Source organism: Bombus impatiens, unplaced genomic scaffold (genome assembly GCF_000188095.3).
Source record: "Bombus impatiens unplaced genomic scaffold, BIMP_2.2 scf_0389, whole genome shotgun sequence".
NCBI classification, from domain to species: Eukaryota; Metazoa; Arthropoda; class Insecta; order Hymenoptera; family Apidae; genus Bombus; species Bombus impatiens.
The window spans coordinates 1,788,451-1,811,297 of record NT_176808.1 but is presented as its reverse complement, the minus strand read 5'-3'; the positions used below and the strand labels follow the sequence as shown (position 1 = coordinate 1,811,297).

Here is a 22,847-nt window from a genome sequence, read left to right as displayed (position 1 = left end):
CTGGACAACGGATCGACAGATTGCAAATAACTTGATCCTCGTGTCCGTCGCTGTTGCCGGTGTTGCGAGACACGAGGATCGCGTCATCGAGATAGTCTCGGCAGCGATGGAAACATAAATGAAGAAAGAAACGAAATAGATCGAAGAAGCCTGACTAGTCTAGCTGTGGCTGCGAGAGATTTTCTCGAGTAATTTGTCGAACAAAATGATCGTAAAAAAGATCGAAGCTGACGAAGAATTTCGTGACGCGAAGCAAAGTCGAACGAGCCGATTTCTTGGAGGAAAGCGATGTCCCTGACATTTTGCGGATTGGCGCGTGAAAAATGAATAATTATTTCAGATTTTCCTTGAGACTTAATTTGGCAATTATGTAAATCTTGTATTTTTTTGTTTTGCGTTGTTTATTATCCTCGCGATGGTTCGCGATAGACTAAGAACGTTGGAGTTTTGTTCAGTTTTGAGCACTGACAGTAAATAAAATTGTTTCTGAATGAGAGAAATTCCATTGAAGTTGTCTAAAGAATTCTGTTGAAAAAATCGTGGAAGTTTTGCAATAGAAATTTTATTGAGCTGGATCACGTTTACGTACACTCTTGAGTTAATTAAAATTTGTAAACAATTCTGTATTAATAAATGTCAAAGATAGTATACCGATAGATAACACTGTGCAAGATGTTCTATTTAACTTGCATATCTGAAATATTTTCGTTCCTGGAAATTTCAAGAACAAATAGTTCGATCAAAAGAGAAATAGATTACGCACGATGAAATTTAAATTGATTTTCTCTAAAATCATTTTTTTTTTTTAAATCTTTGATCTTTTATAAGTTTCTCAATTTTACTTTTACAATCGATGAAACGCAAGTTTCATACAAATATACACGATGTCATCTGGATTACCTTGAAGAAAAATCCTGTATTTAATTAGAAAGCAAAATTACGGAAGCTTAGAGATTTTCATGCTCAAACTATACACGCTAGCAGTTACTTCTATCGTTGTGATTGACAATATTAATTAGTAGTTACATTTGCAGTATTTAATATTACCGTAGACTAAATTTTAACAAGTAAAAGGAGAATAATTACTTTCTTGTTATTTATATCGAATAAAACATTTCTTTCGAGATATTTATCTGCAGTTTACGAATACAGGAATAAATAACAATATCGTTCTGATGATTTGATCGTAACAGTGTTATCTATTGGTCTATGAGAAATTTGTAAAATTTGGATCACTTGCTTATTTCGAAATTTGTAAGATAACTGGCAATACCAGAATTATTTACAATATTTTCTGCTTATATAAATGTCAAATTCTTATTTTCTATGAAATATCGATTATCAACTAACAATCTTAACAATTCTCATCTACTGAGTAAAACTTAAACAGCGCAAAACATACTACAAAAGAAGACAGTATCAAGTATACGCATCTATTCGCAGAAGTATCATAAACATGCTCTTATATTCCCTATAATTACTTATTATCCGCAAAAAGAAGAAGAAGAAGAAAAAAAAAAAAAGAAAAAAGAAACCAATGCAAACCTCTAGTTTCAAACGAAAATCTTTCGTTTATTCGATCTACGTATATTCAAATACCAATCGCAAAATGTATATAAAATGAGAGGCTCACCTTCCTCCGTGAAACAGCAACTTATTCGTATTCATGCACGCAACTATAATTACGCAAAAGGATTGCAAACATGCGTTCCGAATCTTCTTGATTTTTACAAGAAAGCAGCGACGAACCAAGACTCTGCGACTCGAACACGAGTCGAAATCAGAAAGAAAGAAAAAAAGAAACGTTCGAAAGCAGATAGCAGGGGTGTATAGTAGTAGAAAATCCGGGAACAGGTTTTCCGGGGTGAATCTGGAGGATTTTTTGTCGTAAGGATCGTCGAGAATGATCGGTGCGGAGTCGATAGTAGAGTGACGTGAACATGTGTTCCATGCGAAATCGCAATTTCCAGCTCAGACATAATCACGTGGTCCCTGCTTTGACTCGTCGATGTATCTGTGTGTGAGACATGTATAAGTATATTCTGGGTCATTGTGTTCTCGGTCATCCTGTTTCCCTACGTCCGCTATCTCTGTGTTGGTTTTTCTTTTATCAATCTCCACGAGGGGAGGTTGTGGGGGGGTAGGGGGCAAGTAGTACATATATGTATTGTATATTCCCGAAGGGGGTTGGGCAGGGGGTGGGTCACGATATCTTCTTCCTTCATTTGCTCCCTTTCTTGTCTTTTTTTCTCTCGCGCTTCCCTCATTTCTTTTTTCTCTTTCCTTGTTTGTCTATTAAGTTCGCTTCTTGCACATGGTCGTACTTGTATATATCGTATACATATGTACGTATAGAATATCTATATGTATATATATATAATATAGTGGAAGCTCACTCGATATGTTTCGTAGTTATAAGCCCGTGAAAGCAAGAAACACCGGCAAGCGACATCAGCCCATCGTAGCGCCCCTCATCTATTTGAGGGGTTAATTACGACACCAGAGTACGTATATAATGTTCAACACATTTAGAGCCAATTTATGTGCCGAGATTGCGTTCGTCGACTTGTTATGCGTGTACCCTTTGTGCGTTAGTGTACAATCGACTCATCGAGTACCCGCGGTATGCGCGTTCATGGTATCTCTATGACACAGAGTCTATTGCTCTAATAATAATTTTACATAACGTTGTATAATCGAGCGTACAATGTACTTTCACAAGCTTCTCTTTTTTATGCTATACTTCGTTATTTCTTCCTGGTTTCTACGTAATACTAGTAGAAATGTTCTTAAATCGTATCAAGGGTTACGTAAAACACGATTTCGTACTGTCAGTTAGATACGATTAAATTTTAGGTTTAAATTCCTAAACAAAATTGAGCAGCATCGAGGTGACAAACGGTGTAACAATTTTTTTCTGTTTTAATTATAATAGTATCGTAGAATCATAGGAAACAAAATCGTATTTTGAAGAAACCCTCGAATCTATCATTTCCGCTAAACATCGTTAAACGTAAAAAATGTTCTGCAAATAATCGAAATAATGATATTCGATGCACGTTTCTACACGCATAACAAATCGTCTGAAACGTTAAGATGTCGCTAGACATCGCTTTTAAGCAGACCTTTCACGCTTAAACGAGTGCACATTACCGAAATTTGTATTCCAGCCAATCGTGAAGCCTTCGAAAAGTGGGTGGAACGAAGCCATAAAATATCTTTCACTCTGCTTTCGTCTCTTTTCTTCCGATTTAACAACTTTTTTTTACTGATCGATAGTCCTCTCTCGCATTTAAAATCTATGAGAAGTGAAACTACAGTTTGTCAATAGTTTGAAGTAAAACAGCTACCAATAATTCTATCTTCCAACATTAAAGAAGATTTTGTCTGTTGTACGATTTTTCCTCCGACGTCCTTAAATAACGTAACAAAACTATTCTTAGCCTGCCCCTGAAGATCTTCACAGAAGCTCGATTTCAGAGATGTTCGTCTCTAATTAGATCGGCAAATTTGTCAGACATCTATGCGAATCGTTTTATACCTTGCATTTGCGTGATAGTTTTAGCTTCATCATCTGGCAAATATTTATTGGAATCTTGTATCTTGAAACGAAGTGGTCGAAATCAGACGTGTATTTGATACACGTCCAACCATCGATAAATAAATTTATCAAATGAAACTGCGCGAATTATATATACGAAACGACAGACGTTTGAACGTGAATTTAAATGCCGAATATGAATATTGAATTTTGTTTAACACTATTGACTTTGCGTTATTCTCACGATAATGTATTATAAATTGAATTAAATGCAGGCAGTAATAAATAATATTTGCAATAATGAAGTATTTATCAGCTATTTCTGAATCAAAGCCATTCATTAGCGCCGTATCGTTACATTGGCTGTCTTTTTAATATACTATCAAAGTTTTGTAATAATTAATAAATATCGAATAATAATTATTTAGAGTAATACGAAACATGAGTGTGTTATATACGATACTATTATATACAATAATGCATCATATGCAATAAATGCACGTGTCTACGCGGGATATTAGTAACTAAAGTCTGCATTAATCGGACACGTGAAATACGTCAGTACTGCAAGTTTTCAAATGTAAATCTCGATACTTCGTTTGTAATATTCTCGTCGATATATAATATCTGTCGAGGAAGAAAGTATTTATAATTTTCAATAGCAATCGATAATAATTCCCAAATATAGGAAAATCGAAACACGTTAATTTTAACAGGAACAAAATGTCTAATAGCGCCGAGTAAGTATAGAAATATGGGCTCGTATACGCTTTTATATCGCTATCAGGTAAATAGGTTTTTTTTTTATTAAGGGAACATTAAGCGTTGCAAACGATAAAACTCTAATTCAAACCTGATCCACGTGCAACGAAAACCTATGAATTTCACGTGACGCCGAACGAAATAACTCAAATATTTTTCGGTGGACGCACGTCGAAATACCGATTCAAACAATAAATCGCTCACCCTTTATGCTCTGTACCGCTCGCTTCCGTTTCCCGTGTGTCATCATCACTGTGAGTCCGTTCTTTCGTCGTTTCCAATGATTACCGAACTTTATGGCATGCTAGTCATTTCGTGGTATTGTTTCGAGATGAAACGTCACGATTTGTCGTCCGGTGTTTTTGACCGAACGATGAGTTCGATCGACGTAAGTCAAAATGATTTTAAATAAAATGAAACGAATAGATTATTCGAAGCGCCTAATCTCCTCTATTCCGTTGAAATACTTCGAATGGCGTGTAAATATTTCGATTAATTTAAAAAGCTTAAGAAAGGAAGTAAAATACGTTGAGAAAATCTTGTTGACGAAATTCATTTTTACGAACTTCATCGTGGCAATTTCACAGCTTCTATATTCCCGTCACGATACGGATAACGCTATAACGCATAAAGAACCAACCGTGTGATTCTTCAATGTATACTGTGAAACGCGAGGCCTGACAGCCGCTGCAAATTGTCCAGGTCAAACGCTAAGTGAAATGAATTTATCATTTCATGTCTGAACAGTAGGACGTCACGGGACACGACAGTCCTTGCGCGAATTTGCGCACGTTATAAACGACTCGAGAGCGTATTTTGATGAAATGTGCGGGCCGATAGTTTCGTTGAAATTACAACGAAATTTGTAGAAGAACGTTACGTATAAATGGAAAAATTACGTAAAAAGAAATGAAAATAAATTGTAGAGCCACTGCGAATGCGATTTAACGGGATAAAAATATTATTGTAACGAGAATTATTTATTCCGAAGTTATCATTTAGATAATGAAATTTTTCATTTTCAATCGAGCGTTTCTAAAAGTTCTAACGAATTAGGACACTTTATTCATAATTCACTCACATTTGATATATGATTTTTGTTTGCACATTCAATGAAACACGTTGCATTTTATCTCTTGGACTGACAAATACCTATATAGAAACCTATAGGAGAGAAGTGTCCCTTTTGTAAGACGTGCACCAAATCGAGAGTAAAATAAAGCGAAGTTAACGGAGTACCCTTCGAATCACGAAACGAAAATACCGTAATTAACGATGGAATGCTGTCGCATGACGCAACATGCAGACGTCGTTCCATTAACGGCGATTATCTCAACTTCTCCGAAATTCGGATACAGTCGGGCAGAGCGCGTTTAACGAGGTTTAATGTCGCTCGGGTGGAATCTGCTACGCTGGAGCCTCGTATGGCATGAATCTACTGGTAGAAGAAAATTCCTGCGCCATCGATAACCCCATAACACCGATCTACGGATAAATTATGCTACGATAATATATCAAACGCGTTGTCAGTAATAATTTAACTCGGATGAATCTGCGATCTTGCTACTGCGAATCTAAGGTTTCCGAACTGTACTGCGTTACCACGTCGAAATTCATATCACACGCGTCGTTGATCGTCACACGCAAAATAAAAGTGGCAGAAAACAGAGGAGATAAATATGCTGGCAATTCGCTTAGAAAATTGGAAACATCTTGTACGGCGTGTCACAACGAAAGGACGAAGCGAAAATTTTGGTAATATTTGAGGAGTGTACCCTGGAGAATTGAAACATTTCCAAAGAGCGGGTAAGAGATTAATTTTATCAGTAACATCGTTACACGTCCAATGAGACTGAGCGATCAATTAATTATCTGGCTCGGCACGATAATCAAACGAGCGTCTTACAGCTCCAATTATGGCAGCCAATTAACGATCAAGCGGTAACGCGTCAATAACAGCCACCGATCGTTTCGGTAATGACGATTACCTCAAGTTAGCTGCAATTTCGTAATAATTGAATGCGACGAGTTCCAATTCGGTGTCGCGATGGTTCGCGCTGTTGGCGCGCTTCCGCGCGGTAACCAGCCCTGAAAGTGGAATACAATTAACGGAACCGCGACTGCGAGTACGTGCTCGGGGGATCCGCTCGCCATCTCTCTCCCTTACCCAACCTGTGTTCGACCGAGCATGACGACAAATTTCGGCATTAAATAATACTCGCGGCTATTTCACGCGGTCCGCATAACGAATTTAATTATTCTACCAACCGGGGACGATCGTTGCCTCCAATTCTATCCGTCCTACCAACAGGAAAATATTACAACGAAATGACGGCTGTGCAAACTCACATTTGTCGGGTTTTCGATTATTCGCACGTTGAGCCGTTGATCTTTTCTCGCGATACATCGTTTAATAAATTTGGGGCCCAACTTCAGGAGCCAAGTATCATCGGTTTCGGGGTTACAAGAAGTTTTGCTAATTACGTAGCACCGTCGCGAATATGCCCGAATTTGAATTTTAGATTTATATATCTGCATACTAATTTCTACCAAAACTTGTCGCGTTTAATACTTTATTCGTGGTTTCTTTCGTCTAAAAACCTTGGCCGTATGATCGATAATCGGCGTATTATTGCAGATTTATCGGTCTCAGTTGTCTGATTAAGCGGCTTTCTGCCGTATATCAGCGAGAAGCGATCGGGATTCAAACCTTTAATCCGTCATAGTTTGGGTATGTTTCATTTGATTGAACGAATGCTATTCGTCTGAAACTATCGATGCATTCTCATCGACACGATATGAAGTTACTTATTAAACTTCTTAAACAATCGTAGTGTTTTGGAATATTCTTTGAAAGCTTTTTCCCTCCGAACTTTCTTGTATCGACGTTCTTCCCCATTTCTCAATGTAGAAAGAAAGGAAAATGAATAAGAACAGCGAGAGAGGACATCGCGTATCCCTAACCACGCTGATGCTATCACTAGCGCTTTTCTTTCACCACCCCTTCTCTTCCCACACTTCTCGATATTTCACATATGTTGGTACATGTGCGTGTTACATGTATCATATATACGTAAAGAATATAATATACATAATATCGTATCATATATATGTAATATACCTATATTATATATAAAGATCCGAGCTGAAGCTACGAAGCGTGAGAATGAACGGCTATCTATGGAGCGTTGCTATTGTGTTGCACTGAGTTCTTGTGTCGGACAAAGAAGCCTCGGGAGGCAGCTCATGGGCGTATAGCATCAAGAGGACCTTTTTCTTTCTTGGGATGTTGGCAGGGAGAGAGGGGCTTGGATATCGTGGCAATCGGGATTCGTCAGTGCCGCCACCGGACTCCAAACGCGTTTCCATTAACGACGCATCGCCGCCATGGAGAGAATCGTCGAGCTATTCTACCGACGCGTCAGACTCGCGCAATAAACGAGACGTTCTTCGAGAGAACGTCGTTATATTGCCATTGTCGTCGACTCGTGACACCGTACTTGCCGAGTATATGAATTACTATGTCCGAGGAAACGGCGAAAGATGTGACGTTGATGCTGACAATGCTCGTTATTCTCTGTTTCTTTGCCTGACGTACGAATGGCAACGTCAGGAGAATATGTCGAACCTTTTTCCGTCCGTAGACTCGCTACACGCCTAAAGTAACATTCATCGATAAAATACGTGACGCTGGTTTAACAGCAATTGGAAAATCGTTATGATATCTTCATCGCGTAGTTTGTTTTAGCGTTACTATCGATTATTAACAGAATTCGTTCGATCCAAATCGCAGTAATTATCCGAGGAATCGGTGTAATGATTTGGTAAACTTTATTCCATCGGAATGGAAATAGATCAACGCCGATGTAAAGTATAGTAACGCGAGAGAAAACGTTGTACGTCGACCTATCGGTGTCAAACTTTATTCTGCCGCGGTATTGGAACATTTAGCTCGTTTAATATATTCTACTATGTGTTTCGTGTATCATTACCCGCCACGCGAGTATAAACTCTGTCGTAAACAAACCAACTTCGATAACTTAACAAAAACCTACTTTTGTATTCGATATAATTATTCCACAAGATTATCGTTTTGTCGTATGGGAAATCGATTTTATTTGATTTAGATAGAGAATGAAAACCATGAATCAGAGAACCTAAATGTAATTTCTCTCCACGAGGACGTTTCATACGTCTGAACGCTCGCTTTTGAAGTCGGTAGGCGGCAATTTCGAAGCCACGTTTGTACCGTCCAAGGAAATGGCGCGTTCGATGCACCACTCGAAGAATTCGGGACCAGTAAAAAGACTTTCTTGGTGCTTTGTGTGTACTCTGAGCGTGTTTAGTGTTTAGTGGAGACAGTAGTGTACCTGGTTGCCGTCGTAGGTCCAGGATCCGAACTTCATGTCACAGTGTTGGTCGTCAAAGGGGAACCAAGTGATGTCTATCTTGCAAGTGCTCTTGAAGATGCCCGGAGGAACGTACAGGCAACTGCCGTTATGCGTGACCACCACGTTTGTTTGGTACGTCCCGTCGAAACCCTCATCCGCACTAACGTGTTCATATGATATCATTAATTAATCATCGTCAACCTCGATCGCGTTGTTTTCTTCTATTTTTCTTCCTTTCCCTAGCCGCGATTTTTTTTATTACGTTTATTCGACCGGTAGTTTCCATAGTTTTTAATTTTCCTCTTTTTCGACGATGTCTGTTTTGTTCTAGCAAGAACAAGATGATCGATGTACACTTGAACGGAGCAAGTGAAAGCTTCTACTTCGTTCCTTGTTTTATTGAGAGAAAACGTAGTTATTGAAATAACATTATAATTTTATTTTCGTATATAGACAATTTTCTGAAAATTATCTCTTATTTTTTGGAGAATACGAACGTCAGTAAGAGAAAACTAACGACGTTTAAAACGTTAATCGCTTTGGGATATCTTTTATTCGAAAAAAGAGAAAAGTGGAAAGAAAATATGTGCTCTGAATCCTATACTTTCAAGCTAATTCCCCAAGAAGAATTAGGATGGACGTTTAAAACATCGACAAATGGTAAAAGGAGACGTCCAAGCACGCTCCACCAACGAGAAATATTTTTCTTCCCCTGTATATTTATCCATAAAAGCAGCTTGTTAAGTCGCCAGAGTGAAATCTGCTTGTGAATTACAAACGAGTAAGCTCGAGTGATTTTCCAGTGAAATTGAAACCTACGATAGATAAAGAGTGATTCTGACGTTACATCTTTACCACATATTGTACATATATATATTATGTACATATAGGAACCTTTCGTAGATATATTCTATTTATTATACAAGATATCTTGAAATTTCATTAACAGTGTAACGAGGTGCTAATGTCATGATTATATTGACAAAGTTTGAAATAAATGTGGACTCGTATATAGAAACTGCAAGATATTTAATTAACTTTAAATAATTAAAAAGTATTTAAACGCTCGATTATCTGGTATCTTCAGTCCTAATAGTATGTTTAAAATGACTGTTCCTGCTGTATATTGATTTTCTACTAAATATACGTTTGCGGTAAATATCTTGTAATCTTTATGTATATACATTTTCAAAATGGTTTCGAATTTTACCAATTTAATCATCATAAGCGTTTCTCGTTGCAGTGCCAATGAAATCGTATAATCATATTACATATTGATATTATGTAACACGTATAACATCGACATAAAAGTGTTCTATGGTTAATGTTTAAATATTTTCAATTAGCTACTGCACACGACGCGTCGAGTAAGAATTCACTTTTCCGCCCTGGGAAAGCAAAGTAACAGAATCGAATCAGTTTAACAATTTAACACTGCGCATCTTCTATTCTGCGGGGGATTTGTCTACTAAAGCAGCTTATCGTATGCTTCCCGAGAATGTCTCAGATAAGACGCGAAGAAGAAGCTGGGGGCGTGATATGCATTCGTGAGAGCTTGAGGACATCAAAATACCCCGGCGCTTTTATTTCCCGTAAAATGTGCACCTCGCGAGAGTAATTCCGGCGTTACAGCACGCTTCCTTTCGAGAAAAACGAAGAAGGTGAGAAATATTCGAACGATGTTGCCGCTACGACAGGATTGGAAACGACTTTCGCGGAAATATAGAGACACAACGCGTGACCTTTTTATCGAAAGATCTATCGTATGCACGTTTAATTCGTGTCGAATACGTTTGAAGGGAAAAGATACTTTAAGATTGAAATTCTACTATGAAGAAGAATGATCATGTCACGACACTTTGATTGTTTATTGTTATTCTTTAAGCTGTATATGTTTACTGGAAGAGAAAATATTTCTAAAAATTTGAATCATTCATAATAAGTACAGGTATTATGCTGATATAAGATTGTTATAAAATAACAATAACGAACAAACTAAACGATATAATTCTTCATATCGATAGAGATTGGAAACATGATTTTATCGAGCAATGATGAAATGTAAATAGTACAGGACGCATCGATAATTAATATAGACAATATATGCTACTACATCGGTAACTATATAATCAAACATTACACTTGCACAAACGAATCAGCATTTCGCTGACTTTCGCTCACCGTACCAATGCATGTAAACGGATAAACACTTGCCAGGGACTGATCAATTAACTACTAATAACTTAACTCAAGTTATTAGCGATTCGATGTGATCATTATTTACTCACGATACAATGAAATCATTACCAGTGCTAATGATTAAAAGCAGAGTAGCCGTAATTTCAAACTATGCATTGTTGTTATTAGCTTCAAATTAACTGCATACATCTGATGATCTTGACGCGCCATAGCTGACAAACTTGTCTCACTAATGAGTCACATTCTGTGCAACTTACAACGTTGATATTATTATCATAAGACGCTTCTTTAAAAATATAGAATAAATTAGTCACGTATCTGAAATATTTGTGACATTGAAGAATGAATATTATTGTTTTTATGCAATTGTTGTCTATGTGCCTGTTGCTTAATTTTACTTCTGAAGTTTATTTAGAAATTATAACCTCGAATAAGTTTCAAACGTATTAAGATTCATCAAAAATCTATGTAATCGAATATTACGAAGATAAAGTACGTCAAAATCCTAGCCAAGAGAAGAGGGGTCGGAAATAAAGTACAGGGGATAGTGAAGAGACGGTTCAATTAATTGCTCACAAGGAACGAAGCGTACTGATCCATTCATTTTTTACCACCTTCAGCTTGATCTTGCCATATGTCTCTGTCTCCGATTCAAACGAAGATTTAACGAAGTTGAAGCTAAGATTATATCGCGCGATACTTTATTAAAAGTACAGTTTAATCTCTCAGTGTTTTAACAGTCGTCGAACGACGCGTTACGCGTTTATTAAATGCAACAATAGATTCGCGAAATACCGAAATTATGACTATCGGTGCTTATTGTGCCGATTTAGTGTGTCGATTATTATCCGTTTCGTCTCTTTGTTGTCGGATAGCACGTCGCTCTGCGAACAGCTGCACGCGGTTTCCGTTACGGCCGCTTAATAAATGTCCACGATATATTACAGGCTGAGATTTATTAGCAAATCCATACGTTTCCAACTACTATTCCTTCCTTTTTCCCTGGATAATTCGTCAGTTACAAATAGAGGCTTCTCCCGCAATTTGCAGCCATTGAGAACTGGAAATAATGTGTCTGAATAGTTGAATGGCTTGATTTAGAGAATAGTAAAATTCCGCGGAACGAGCGAGTAAACATCTTAATACAAGAAACTTATACGTAGAAATTCATATACTGGAGATTGATATTTTGCAACACAGAAGATAGAAGTCATCTAATCATTTAACGAGATTGAAAGTATTATTGCTTTGTCCTATTTATGCTTGCGCTATCGAATAAGAGGCCAGTTTATTTAACTAACGAACATTAAATAACACGATAGCATTTACAGGCAGCGACATATTTCCTACTCGTCGTATTTTCAATTTTCAATTTTCACGAATATAGACATACGATCAGCATGATCATTAAAATATCAAAGCCATTCAGATACGTGTAACAAAGCAATCGGGCAAGGATCCAGAAAACGCTTTCAAATTGCTTTGGAAACCTTACAAAACGTTGCCAACAATACATCACAGGTACAGTGATATTTTAAATGGATATTACTAATGATAGGTACAATCAATATGAATTGATTTATTCGCCTACATTTATTCGGTGCATTTGAAACTAAGCACTTAAGGACTTTCAAATGTGTTCTATCCAATAGATTTTTGATTGATAGACTTCGGAGATCTTTACCATATTTTTAAAATTTATATTACTAATTCACGCTGTTCGCATAAAGGTGATAAAGCACGAAACCAGATACAATCTCAAAAAGGAAATGCAGCTGTGATATTCTTCCGCAGACAAAAGAAAATGAAACCAACCGTAATTACATGCAAAAGTCGTGCCTATATAACACAAATTGCATGATAAATCTTCGTCGAATTCAAACAAAATTATGGCCATTTACTCAGCAATTAAACGAGAAAGTGTATGGCATGGCTCTGTTTCGTACACAGGTCGCTCCATTGTTCTCGCAAAGAACAGCACCAAAAATACAACGACGCAGAACCGGAATAAGCTTCGACGCCATGTCGCGATAATTTCGGAGCGACACGATAATTCCCGAATTAGTAGTAAAAAGCCTTAATTTCAGCCTTGCGACGTCACTGTTCCACAGATGTGGAATGTTATATTATAATCAGCCGTTCTCATATGCATGCAAATTCGACGGATCTCCCAAGGAAATAAGGCGTCAAAGTTTAAAACACCATCGCTCGGCTCGCCGTTCAACTCTGGGAGTCACTGGGAACTTCCGAATTTCGTTTAATACTTTCGATCGTTGAAATAGTTGCGGAGAAGTGTGTCGAACGGGTATTAAGTACTTCCAACTACTTCCGCATCGTAGAGTTTCGACATAGTCTGTTTAGCAAATCGGCTTGATCACTGATTGTTAAAGAAGAAGACAGAAAGAGAAGATGCAGGAGGATGTCAGAATCGATAGCTGCGATTGTACTCGAGTTCCGTTAAGAAGGAAATTGGTATTATTCTTAGAAGATTTTAGTTTTATTTAGGCTGTTAATATTATTTCTCTAATTTCTGTTGATATTTTCTAAAAGAATTTATCATTTCGTGTATTAAATACGAATTGGTATTTGAAATAGAAAACCACCAGTTTAATTACCGCTTATCGTATTAATTACCCTTTACTTGATTCATTACACTTATTGAAAGGAAATCTATTATAAAGCTATGTGTGTATGTGTATATATATGTACCATAGAAACTATGCCATACGTTCAGGCCAGAAATATGTACGTACACCAGAAATCTGATGAACCGACTAAAGCACAGACGAATCGTCGTCTCGAGCGCGGACAATACCTCGGAATTTCCCAGTCCACATTCCTGCATCTCACACGACAGACGATCAGGCGAAGGGAGAAAGTACGCTATTGGCGTAATTCAACGAGAAACATAGAAGCGTCTGTAATTGAGACCGGCGAAATTCTCGCTTTTTTCACAGCGGCGCGGTGCCTGTTATACAAACGGCAGTCTTCCTCTTTTGTTCGCGCTCGTTGCGACGTCGCGCCGCCGAACAATCGCAACGCCTCGCGTATATTTCGAGCGTTGCACGTTTCGAAAACTGAGGACGAGTCAACGGAAAAAGCGCAGCCTGTTGCAAGAACGTTCCGCGAGTTAGTCGCAACGCTGAAAAGCAAACCAAAGTAATCGACGACCAACGGGTGCTGTCTTTTAATTTTAATTACAACTTTAACCTGATAACAATAATAAGATCGAGACAATGCTTTGTATCATTCTTTTAAATGATTCTGGGGAAGCTATGATTAAAAATTGTGATATTTTGATAATATTCTAAGTATTCCTCTAAATAACTAACTTATAACTGATAATTAATTTATGAATATTATGATAGTTCGTCAATTTTCAATTTTGAACTTAAATAGGAAATGATATTCTCTTTAATGCATGTATTCATCTGTTACCGCAATCAGATCTATTTATCTCTCAAAAATATCTGTAGTATAGCGATATTAATAATAATGACAATTTTGAATTATATTCGATTTAAATCTGCCCCTAAAATGCCATTATTATCATACACGCATCGAACGTTACAATCCTGTCTATTTGATGTTTTTCAAACCTAAACCAGCCTCAAAATCAATTCCGAGATAATCAATAATCAATGAATTAATTAGAGAATAGTCGGTTCCAATCAAACCGGAAATACGTCCAATGCAATAATACAAATCAATAGGATGGAGGTAACAAACCGTTTGCAACGTTTCTCGTACTAGTTCGACGTTCCCCTTCGTCATTCGCTGTTACAAAACGTCGCGGTGTGCAGCGTCGTTTATAAATTCTAAGGAACGGCTCCTCGCACAAAGACGATCTCTGCACGGGAGGTATTGTCTATCTTCCGAATGAATCCTGTCCTCTAAGATCCCTGATCCTTCCCACCCTCTATCACTCTCTCTCGCTTTAGGATTCTTCCTTTTTGCAACGCGAATGTCGCGCTTGCAGATGACGATATTCAAGAGAAGAAGCGTGGACTGCAGCGAGCAACAAGTAAGCTAGAGACGAAGGCATTCTCTCCTTTTGTTCGGCGAGTAACGACCATCTCCCGTTCTCCATTACTCGGACATTTCAACGATATTAACGAGATGGCCACTTAGCATCGATTCGCTATATCCGCGATCGCGCATCTTGGTCTTCTCGACAAAAAGGATGAGTCGACGAAATTAATGACAGTTCCTTTGGTGCAGGCTTTTTGTTAGTTCGTTCGATGCAACTCGAGGTAGGACAAACTTCGATCAATGGAATTTCATTCTTGTATGAAATTTTCGTTGATCGATGTAGAAAATGGAGTAGGATAGCTTAGATTGATTGGCAACGTTTTAGGTTTCACGTAATATCTAAAACGCGTGTCCGTGTACACATACGTATTATGTTTCATTGTTTATAAAATCAACTCTGTAGATTGGTGGGCGCGAAATGTTTCTCCAAAGATTTAATAGTTAGATTACGTTTGGTACGAGAGAAACCTCGGTAAGCTGTTAATCATAGTACTATAGATTTCGTATCTTATACGTCATCATACGTAGCATAATTATTAATATTTATTTTCTACAAAAAGTTAAGAGCGTATTCCAATAAAATACAATTTCCTGGTAATATAAAATATCTACCTGGTACGTGAAATCTATAAACTCGCTTCGTTGCTTGTCGCGGAAACTATATTTTGTACTTTTTATACTCAATCGTGATAAGCCACTTATGTAAGTAAATACACGTAATCTTCTAACCTGATTCCTCCATCTTCGCAATTAACCAGGGTATTGTAAAACTCTGCGAAACTCGAGACACCTGAAAGTATTCGTCCCGAGAGATAACTTCTAAACAACCACCGTAACAGCGATCGAGAAACTCGGTATTCTCGAGCTTTACTTGTCGACGGCTAACAAGCCAGCTGTCCGCAAGAGCGTGTTGCTCGCGATAGAGTTACCACGTCCGATCCACCGGAAATGGCCGCGGGGTCGCGATCGATCAACTCTTTCCCCTCGACTTCGCTTCGCTTTACGTTCGCGATTTGTCGCCAGTTTAGACGGCGCGGTCGGGGATTTAGCTTCCTCCAACGTCCCTATCGAGGAGGATTAAATTCACCTTCGGCGACGGAAGATGCGTAGGGTTTTAAGTGGGCGTCTTGCATAGAAATTCAGGCGGTTGAGGTTTCATCGACCATGCCACGAAACCCGCTCTCTCTCTCCACGCTTCTTAAGTACTTCCTACTGCTTCTACTTGCTCGTGAATTTTCCTCCGGCATCGTTCGCGTTCCTCGAACTAGCCACGTTTCTAAACACGCGTCTATGTACGTACGTGTATACGTTGATTCAATTTGAATATATAATAATTTAATAATAGAATATCACGGTTTAGTCTTGAAAGAGTTATCGCAGGTCGAAGGAAATTTATTTTTGACTGGTTTGGAGGTGAGAAAATTTCGCTGAACGATACCCACGCACCACCTCCCTATTTCTCAGAAATACTCTTTCTACTGTAAGAATCCTGGATAATCGGTGCAACGACGTTAACCCAACCATTAATCTATACGTTATTTTAACCTATCTGGGCTTTCCTTCTTTCTCCGCTAGGACGAAAGATCGAACATTTCCGAGAATTCTGCACTTTAAATCGCAATTGCTGAGAATTATATCTGGGAAGAATTTCTCTGAAAATCTCTACCTTGAAAGTCTCCTTTAGATAGCTTCGATATAAATGTTATAAAATTACGAATAGGTATGGACAAAAGATTATTGCGGAATTACTACGTATAATTTTATAATTGATTTTAAAGATCAACGAAATCGAAATTCGCAATTAAATCGATAAACATAAAATAGAGCTATTCTTACGAGAATCTTTAGGAAAATCTTCATCGTTGAATGTTTCTCATATCTCCAGTAATTTCACGGTTGTCTATGCGCGCGCGTACTCGTTCGGGTTATTATACAATCATCGGTAAATAGTGGGAACGATGCAACGAGGCGGCGGACCGTGTTCCAACTCGACCATCATAAATGTCGGGCAAACTGTCGGAAAGTTAACGGTGCCAAATCACCATGAGCGCCTATACACAGTGGCGTAGCATTAATTTGGTAGAAGCGTGCTCGAAACTCGGCAACTCACCATGTGCCCTGAGCATTGCCTCGAAACGACTGCCGAGATATTTTCTGGCGAAAATTTGATATTATACGCTCCTCAGATAAGCACTTTACGACAGAAACGCGTTATTTAGAGCGGAATAATTTCTGATGGAATGCACTCGGCGATCGTATAACCCGTGATCCGCGAAAGAACATCGTTTTCGATTCGATTTCAATCCAACTGTGTCTTACGATCGAGGAAATTTGTAAAACGTAAGTTTAATCCGAGATCGTTCCATGTTTCTATCAAACATTGATATTTCTATTATTTTAATAAATATCACAAACTGCTAACAAAATATCTGAAAAATATTTTTATAGAATTTTCTCTCACTCCACAATTTCCAATTTTTCGATTCCCCAATTTCTCTTCGCCTTTTCCATAATAGATATTGGCGATTTATGGCTTGGATATCATCCAAACGAGTGTACCTATTGAATTGTAAATAAATCTCGCTGTTCTTTCGCCAACCACCTGAATCTATTTCGTTGTCTGTTAATCGTCTCCAATTAATCAAACCACGGGAGATCTTTGCGTCTTAAAATATTGATGGCTCTCTTCGAGAAGGAGATATCTATACTCTATGCTTTGAGAAACCGATTATTTTACTTGTACGTCATTTATATTTTTGGACATCGTCTAATGTACGTACATAGGTGACGCATGGCTAAGCCTTTTTCATCGAAACAAAGTTCTCTCAATATAATAATTCTTAATAATCGAAATTGACATTCTCAACAATTGCCGATAGATTTACGCGATATAATTAGTTGTTTAATTGAAGAGTATCTTCTCAATTATTGCAATCGGGATATTAAATTTATTACGGACAATATTAATAAGATTTCTCAAATATGTAAATTATCAAAGTATTCTTGCCTTTGTAAATCATTTGATAAATTATGGAATTATCAAAATGAAGAATATTCGAAATTTTGTAAACTACGTAATGACAAAATTGAATACCATGTAATATTCTAACATATTTTGTAACAGTACCGACTCCGCGAACTTTTCCTTAATTATACAAACAACCGTGACCAACTAATTTCACAAATTGCGTTAAATAATACGATTGAATATTAACTGTATAAATGTAACACGATCAGGCTACATTGCGAACGTAGGTGGATTCCGAAAATGGGTGAATCGAGAAGTAGCACAATTGGAGAAAATTATTCACGCGTTTCAAATTGAAAACTTTATTAACAATTTCGATGTTACCTTACCGCGCAAGACTATTTATAAAGTCAAATAAAACATTCTCCGGACATACTACATTTTTATTTCCACGACGGTTTAGACATTTCTCCGTGCAACCAGTCAAATACGCGCATCCAACCAGGAAACTGGGAAATCGATTCCCCCAAACCAGTCGCGCAATTTCAATCAGCCCGCATAGTCTGTACCGGTGCGGCGTGTTAGTTAAAATCAGCGTATAAAATTAACGCGTTGACACCGCGAACGAAAACATCGTCTGACCGGTCGAATCTCGATCGAATCCCGGCGACGATAGTTTGCATAGCTCGGAGAGCTGACCCGCGCGTGCACGTCGAACCGTACGTGACCTGCGTGTAGATAGATCGGTGGCTCGGTCTGGCGCGATCGCAGTGCTGGAGTAGTTGCGTTCGCCGGTATTCTGGTCGTTCCGCAGGAATGCTAAAACGTAGCTACGTGTTGCGCGTGTTTTGAGGGGGCGGGTTTCGGGCCCGGTGCTGCGGTGGCCCGCAGTGACGGGGTGGCCTGACGTCGCGTCTCTATTAATTATTCACATAATTACAACCGCCACCCGCTGTAAGCCGTATTCGCCAGCGCCGCGTCCAGCAACTTCCGCCGCGATCTGCATCCTCATTGGTACGCAAGAGACGGTATCGTGGCAGTTTCATTGATTCGCGTGCGAATATAAAAGACGCGTGTAAAAGGATGTGTTCATCCTGATCGATCTCGACCAGAGTTTTAACGTGGATTCGTGGGATCAACGATCTCCAGATTTGCCGCTGCGACCAACGATCCTATTCCACCCGCGTCCTTAAGCCGATTAAGCCGAGTGATTACCGCAGAGAACAGCGTGTAACGTGATTATGACAAATTCGTGACCGTATTAGGGCGCCACTGGATAGACTTTCGACGGAGGATACGTGACAAGGTGAGAAGATGATCTCGTGATTTTACGATCGCTCTTGAAGAAATTAATTTTTTATCGATTTCAACATTTACGGTTGCGCTCTTCCCGATGAAAAAGAAGCATTTCTTTTTAAATTATTCGTCATTAAATTGTTAAAACGATCTTCATCAAAATACCTTATTTATATCTGTTTGTTCGATTCCTATAAGTACGTAATAACTTTCTTCCAAGCACTTTTTACAAGTAATTTCAATGATAATAATGACAATTCGTTAAAATTCTTGATTGCTACTATCATCTTTTTCTCTTACTGCTAATTCCTCCCTAACGTTACGTCGTTTATTATATTGTCTCACGAGGCATTTTGAAAACTACGCGTCAAAAGTTCCGAATTATGCGTATCGTTGTGACTGATCTTTTTCTTTCCTTCCGTTGATCGTTCGAAGAGAATCATTCGATGGGGATCGAGGACGATTCAAAATATCGATTATCCGTATGCATTTCGAGTAACAGAATTTGAAACGCATTTAATCGCGCGTAAAAAGCATTGCGTTGCAACAATTGTTTAAAGGAAGCGTGTTTAAACAAATATTGTCAAAAGCAACATGATGGAACGATAAAATTTTGCTACATAAACCCGTAACATTCCCCTAACGAAAACGACAGGTAGAAGTGGAAATTACTTTGACAAATGTGGACGGTGAAATTCCGTTGACCAAACATCGACCATATATACATCGTTATGTTAACGTTACGGAAATGTTTTCCAGGTAACAACACATTCCGAGTGAATTTCGCAGTGGATAGAATTCGGTATTGGCCGATTGAATTTCTATTTCTCTTTGCCACGGATGTCATCATTTATCATCTGTACACGGACTAGAAATAATTTATTCGTTTCGCGTCCTAATTTTGAACGATGCTTATTGGATCTCTCTATTCCGCGTAAAAGATTATCCGATTTTGTTAACGAAGACGAAAAATTGTTAATGAAAATAAAAACGTTAATGAAAATTGTTCAAACGAAGGTATGAAATGAATAAAATCCGCAGAATGAAACTTACAAAATTAAATGATCGCTAATTTCAGCAAATTCTAGATTCTCGACTCGCTTTGAATTTTCTCAACGATAACAAAATATAATAATAATATAATATACAAAGATAATATATATAATATAATAATAACAAAAAGAGTAGCTTCTTAATATCAATAAACGAGCCTACAATATAAAGATTCAAATCTTTGGACCTTCAAAATTCATTCGTCCGATAATTAAGTAATGAAATGTGACGTTGATCGATATATAAAGGGAATCGACTAGTCTGGTACAAATTTCATAAGGACCTGATCAATTCATGGCTGTGGCAAGGCAGTGCATTACGTACATTCGCGAGGGTGTTCGAATGAAACGGATTTTACGAGTTGCACGCCAGTCTCGAAGCTTTAACCTCCAGGTTATAGCAGCTTAAATTCGGTAGTACCGACTAAAAGTACCTCGGAGCGGGATGCTCGGGATTCGCTTTACGGTTTCGCAGGAAACACCTTTCTCTTTGAAAGAACTACTCGTGGTAACTGTTCCCCAGGGTATGTACACTGTCTTGCTAAATGGGCGCATGCCCTGCTCCTATTATTTTCGTCCTACCTGTACATGATAATTTGAAAGTACGTGCGAACGTACCGATACGTTTACTCTTTCATATTGCTTTATCGATCGTTCTTTTTTTGATCGATACACCCGGTATCGCGTACGACCGTGTCCAGAGACTTTATTAATTTTTGGAATGATAATCGAATTGGAAACGAAAAGATATATTTTTGGAGGCGACGTAATATTTCGAGGATTCGAAAGATCGAAGTTCGGTTTACTTAACAATGTTCAATATTGACTATTCGGGAAACACTTCCATGTTTGCATACTCTGTGTTTCAAATGTGAATTTTTCAAACGTGGAAGGAACGAATAAAGATTGGAATTACAAATTGAAATCAAGATATTATTAAGAGTGTTTAAACGTTAGGAAGTTTTCATGTGGCTAGCGTATATTCTATTTTATTTGTCTCTTCTTTGTATACCGTTTCGTTGGTATTTCATTTACGTTGGAATTTCTTGCTTTATGCATAAACTTCGTTTTCTCCGTTAAGGCATTTTTAAGCGAAAGCTTCCCTTTCTTTACCTAACAAATCTTACGTTATCACTGTACCGTCATTATATAGAACCGGTATTGGAATTAAAACATCTGGTTGAAACAACAACAGACCGGATAGATTCACTAGTTTCACGATAACGTTCAGTAATCAAAGTTTCTCTACTCTGCAAAATCAATTAATCGAAAAGATCTGACACGCTTTGCGGAGCAAAGCACAATTCACGTGAAATTCCCAGCTCTTGTTAGCCCCTGGTTGACCAATGTGGTCAATCGTTAGGTACTGTTGAAAGAAGATTCAACGTTTCGTCCCTCTTGTCCCCTCAAACACGAGCTCCATGATCCCGCCATTTCTCTTCTTACCTTCTACAACGAGCTCGATACGCGTCTGCGCAATCCTCGGCTATCTCTCTTGCCGCTTTAGTCTTTCGTTCTTTTTGTCTTTTTTGTTTTTTGCTTTTTTGTTTTTTGCTATTCACGTGCTGGAACAGTTTCGCCGGATTTCCTGCGAGCTACCGAATTTCGAAGGAGTTCCTCGAGGAATTCAGGAGATCAACGCGATTACGAGAATTAAGTGATTTTCAGATAAACTGACACAGGAACGCGAATAGGGAGGGACTATCGTCTAACCTTGCGGTTACTAATTACGTTAAATTGGACTTGACATAAAATTCCCGTTTCTCTCGTACGATATACGTATTATTAGTTGACTTTAATTTTACAAGGGTAGGGTAGTTCTGTTTATGTAGCAATCACTCGGCTCCGATGATTACAATGTTTTATCAGAACGAAAAAAGTCGCCTTTTCCGCGTTTCTCGGTTTACTGTAATCTCAAGCTACGATTCATCGTGGAAACGTAATTTCTCCATTTTTGTTTACGGTTGAAGTACAAGCCATTGGTGTCTGTTCGTGTACGACCGATCGCAAATTTCAAGAAACGAACGTACAAGCTTTTCAAAAACTGAAAGAAGTTTTATCTTTGAACGTTCGAATATTTGATAAACGACCTGTACTTTCGAATTAATACGAACTATAAAGAACCACCAAACACAAAGGTCGTTATTTATAAAATAAATTCGAATCTGCAAAAGTCAATCTCGCCTGTAAATCTGAAAACACAAACAAGTACAAGCGGAAACCAACGCCTAATCTACACTTCTCAGAGGAAAGGACAAGTTTTTTATTCATCGGGTCGTGATCGTGGCCAAATTTCACGGATTCCGTGGCCGAATCCCGATGCAAAATCGGCATCGGATTTCGTGTCGCCGCGAAATAAAGTCTCTGCTCAAACGTCAAATCCCATTGATCCGAGGGTTGGAAGCCGGAAAAATATAGTTCACGTCGGAGCGCGTTATCCGAAAGGTCCGTACCGTTCGTCTGATCGCAGCGGCTTAAATCGCGGCCGGCCTCGCTCGTTAATCCATTATTCAGCAAGCGGATCGGAAACTCGCGCCACTATGCAACGCGTAGTACGTGACGCGGTATCACTGTGAGAATGTGTAATAATTCGCCGGAATGGCGGG

At 38.3% G+C, this 22,847-nt stretch overlaps 1 protein-coding gene across 4 annotated transcripts in view; it reads right to left on the bottom strand.

Moving 5' to 3' along the window:
• LOC100745578 (neuronal acetylcholine receptor subunit alpha-7) overlaps positions 1-22,847 on the bottom strand; it is a 264,880-nt gene that overhangs the window by 107,093 nt on the left and 134,940 nt on the right. For all 4 annotated transcript variants that reach the window (XM_024368087.2, XM_033321037.1, XM_033321038.1 and 1 more), the window contains exon 6: positions 8,674-8,854. In XM_024368087.2, coding sequence (XP_024223855.1) covers positions 8,674-8,854 — 181 coding nt within the window. The remainder of the gene's footprint in view (positions 1-8,673; positions 8,855-22,847) is intronic.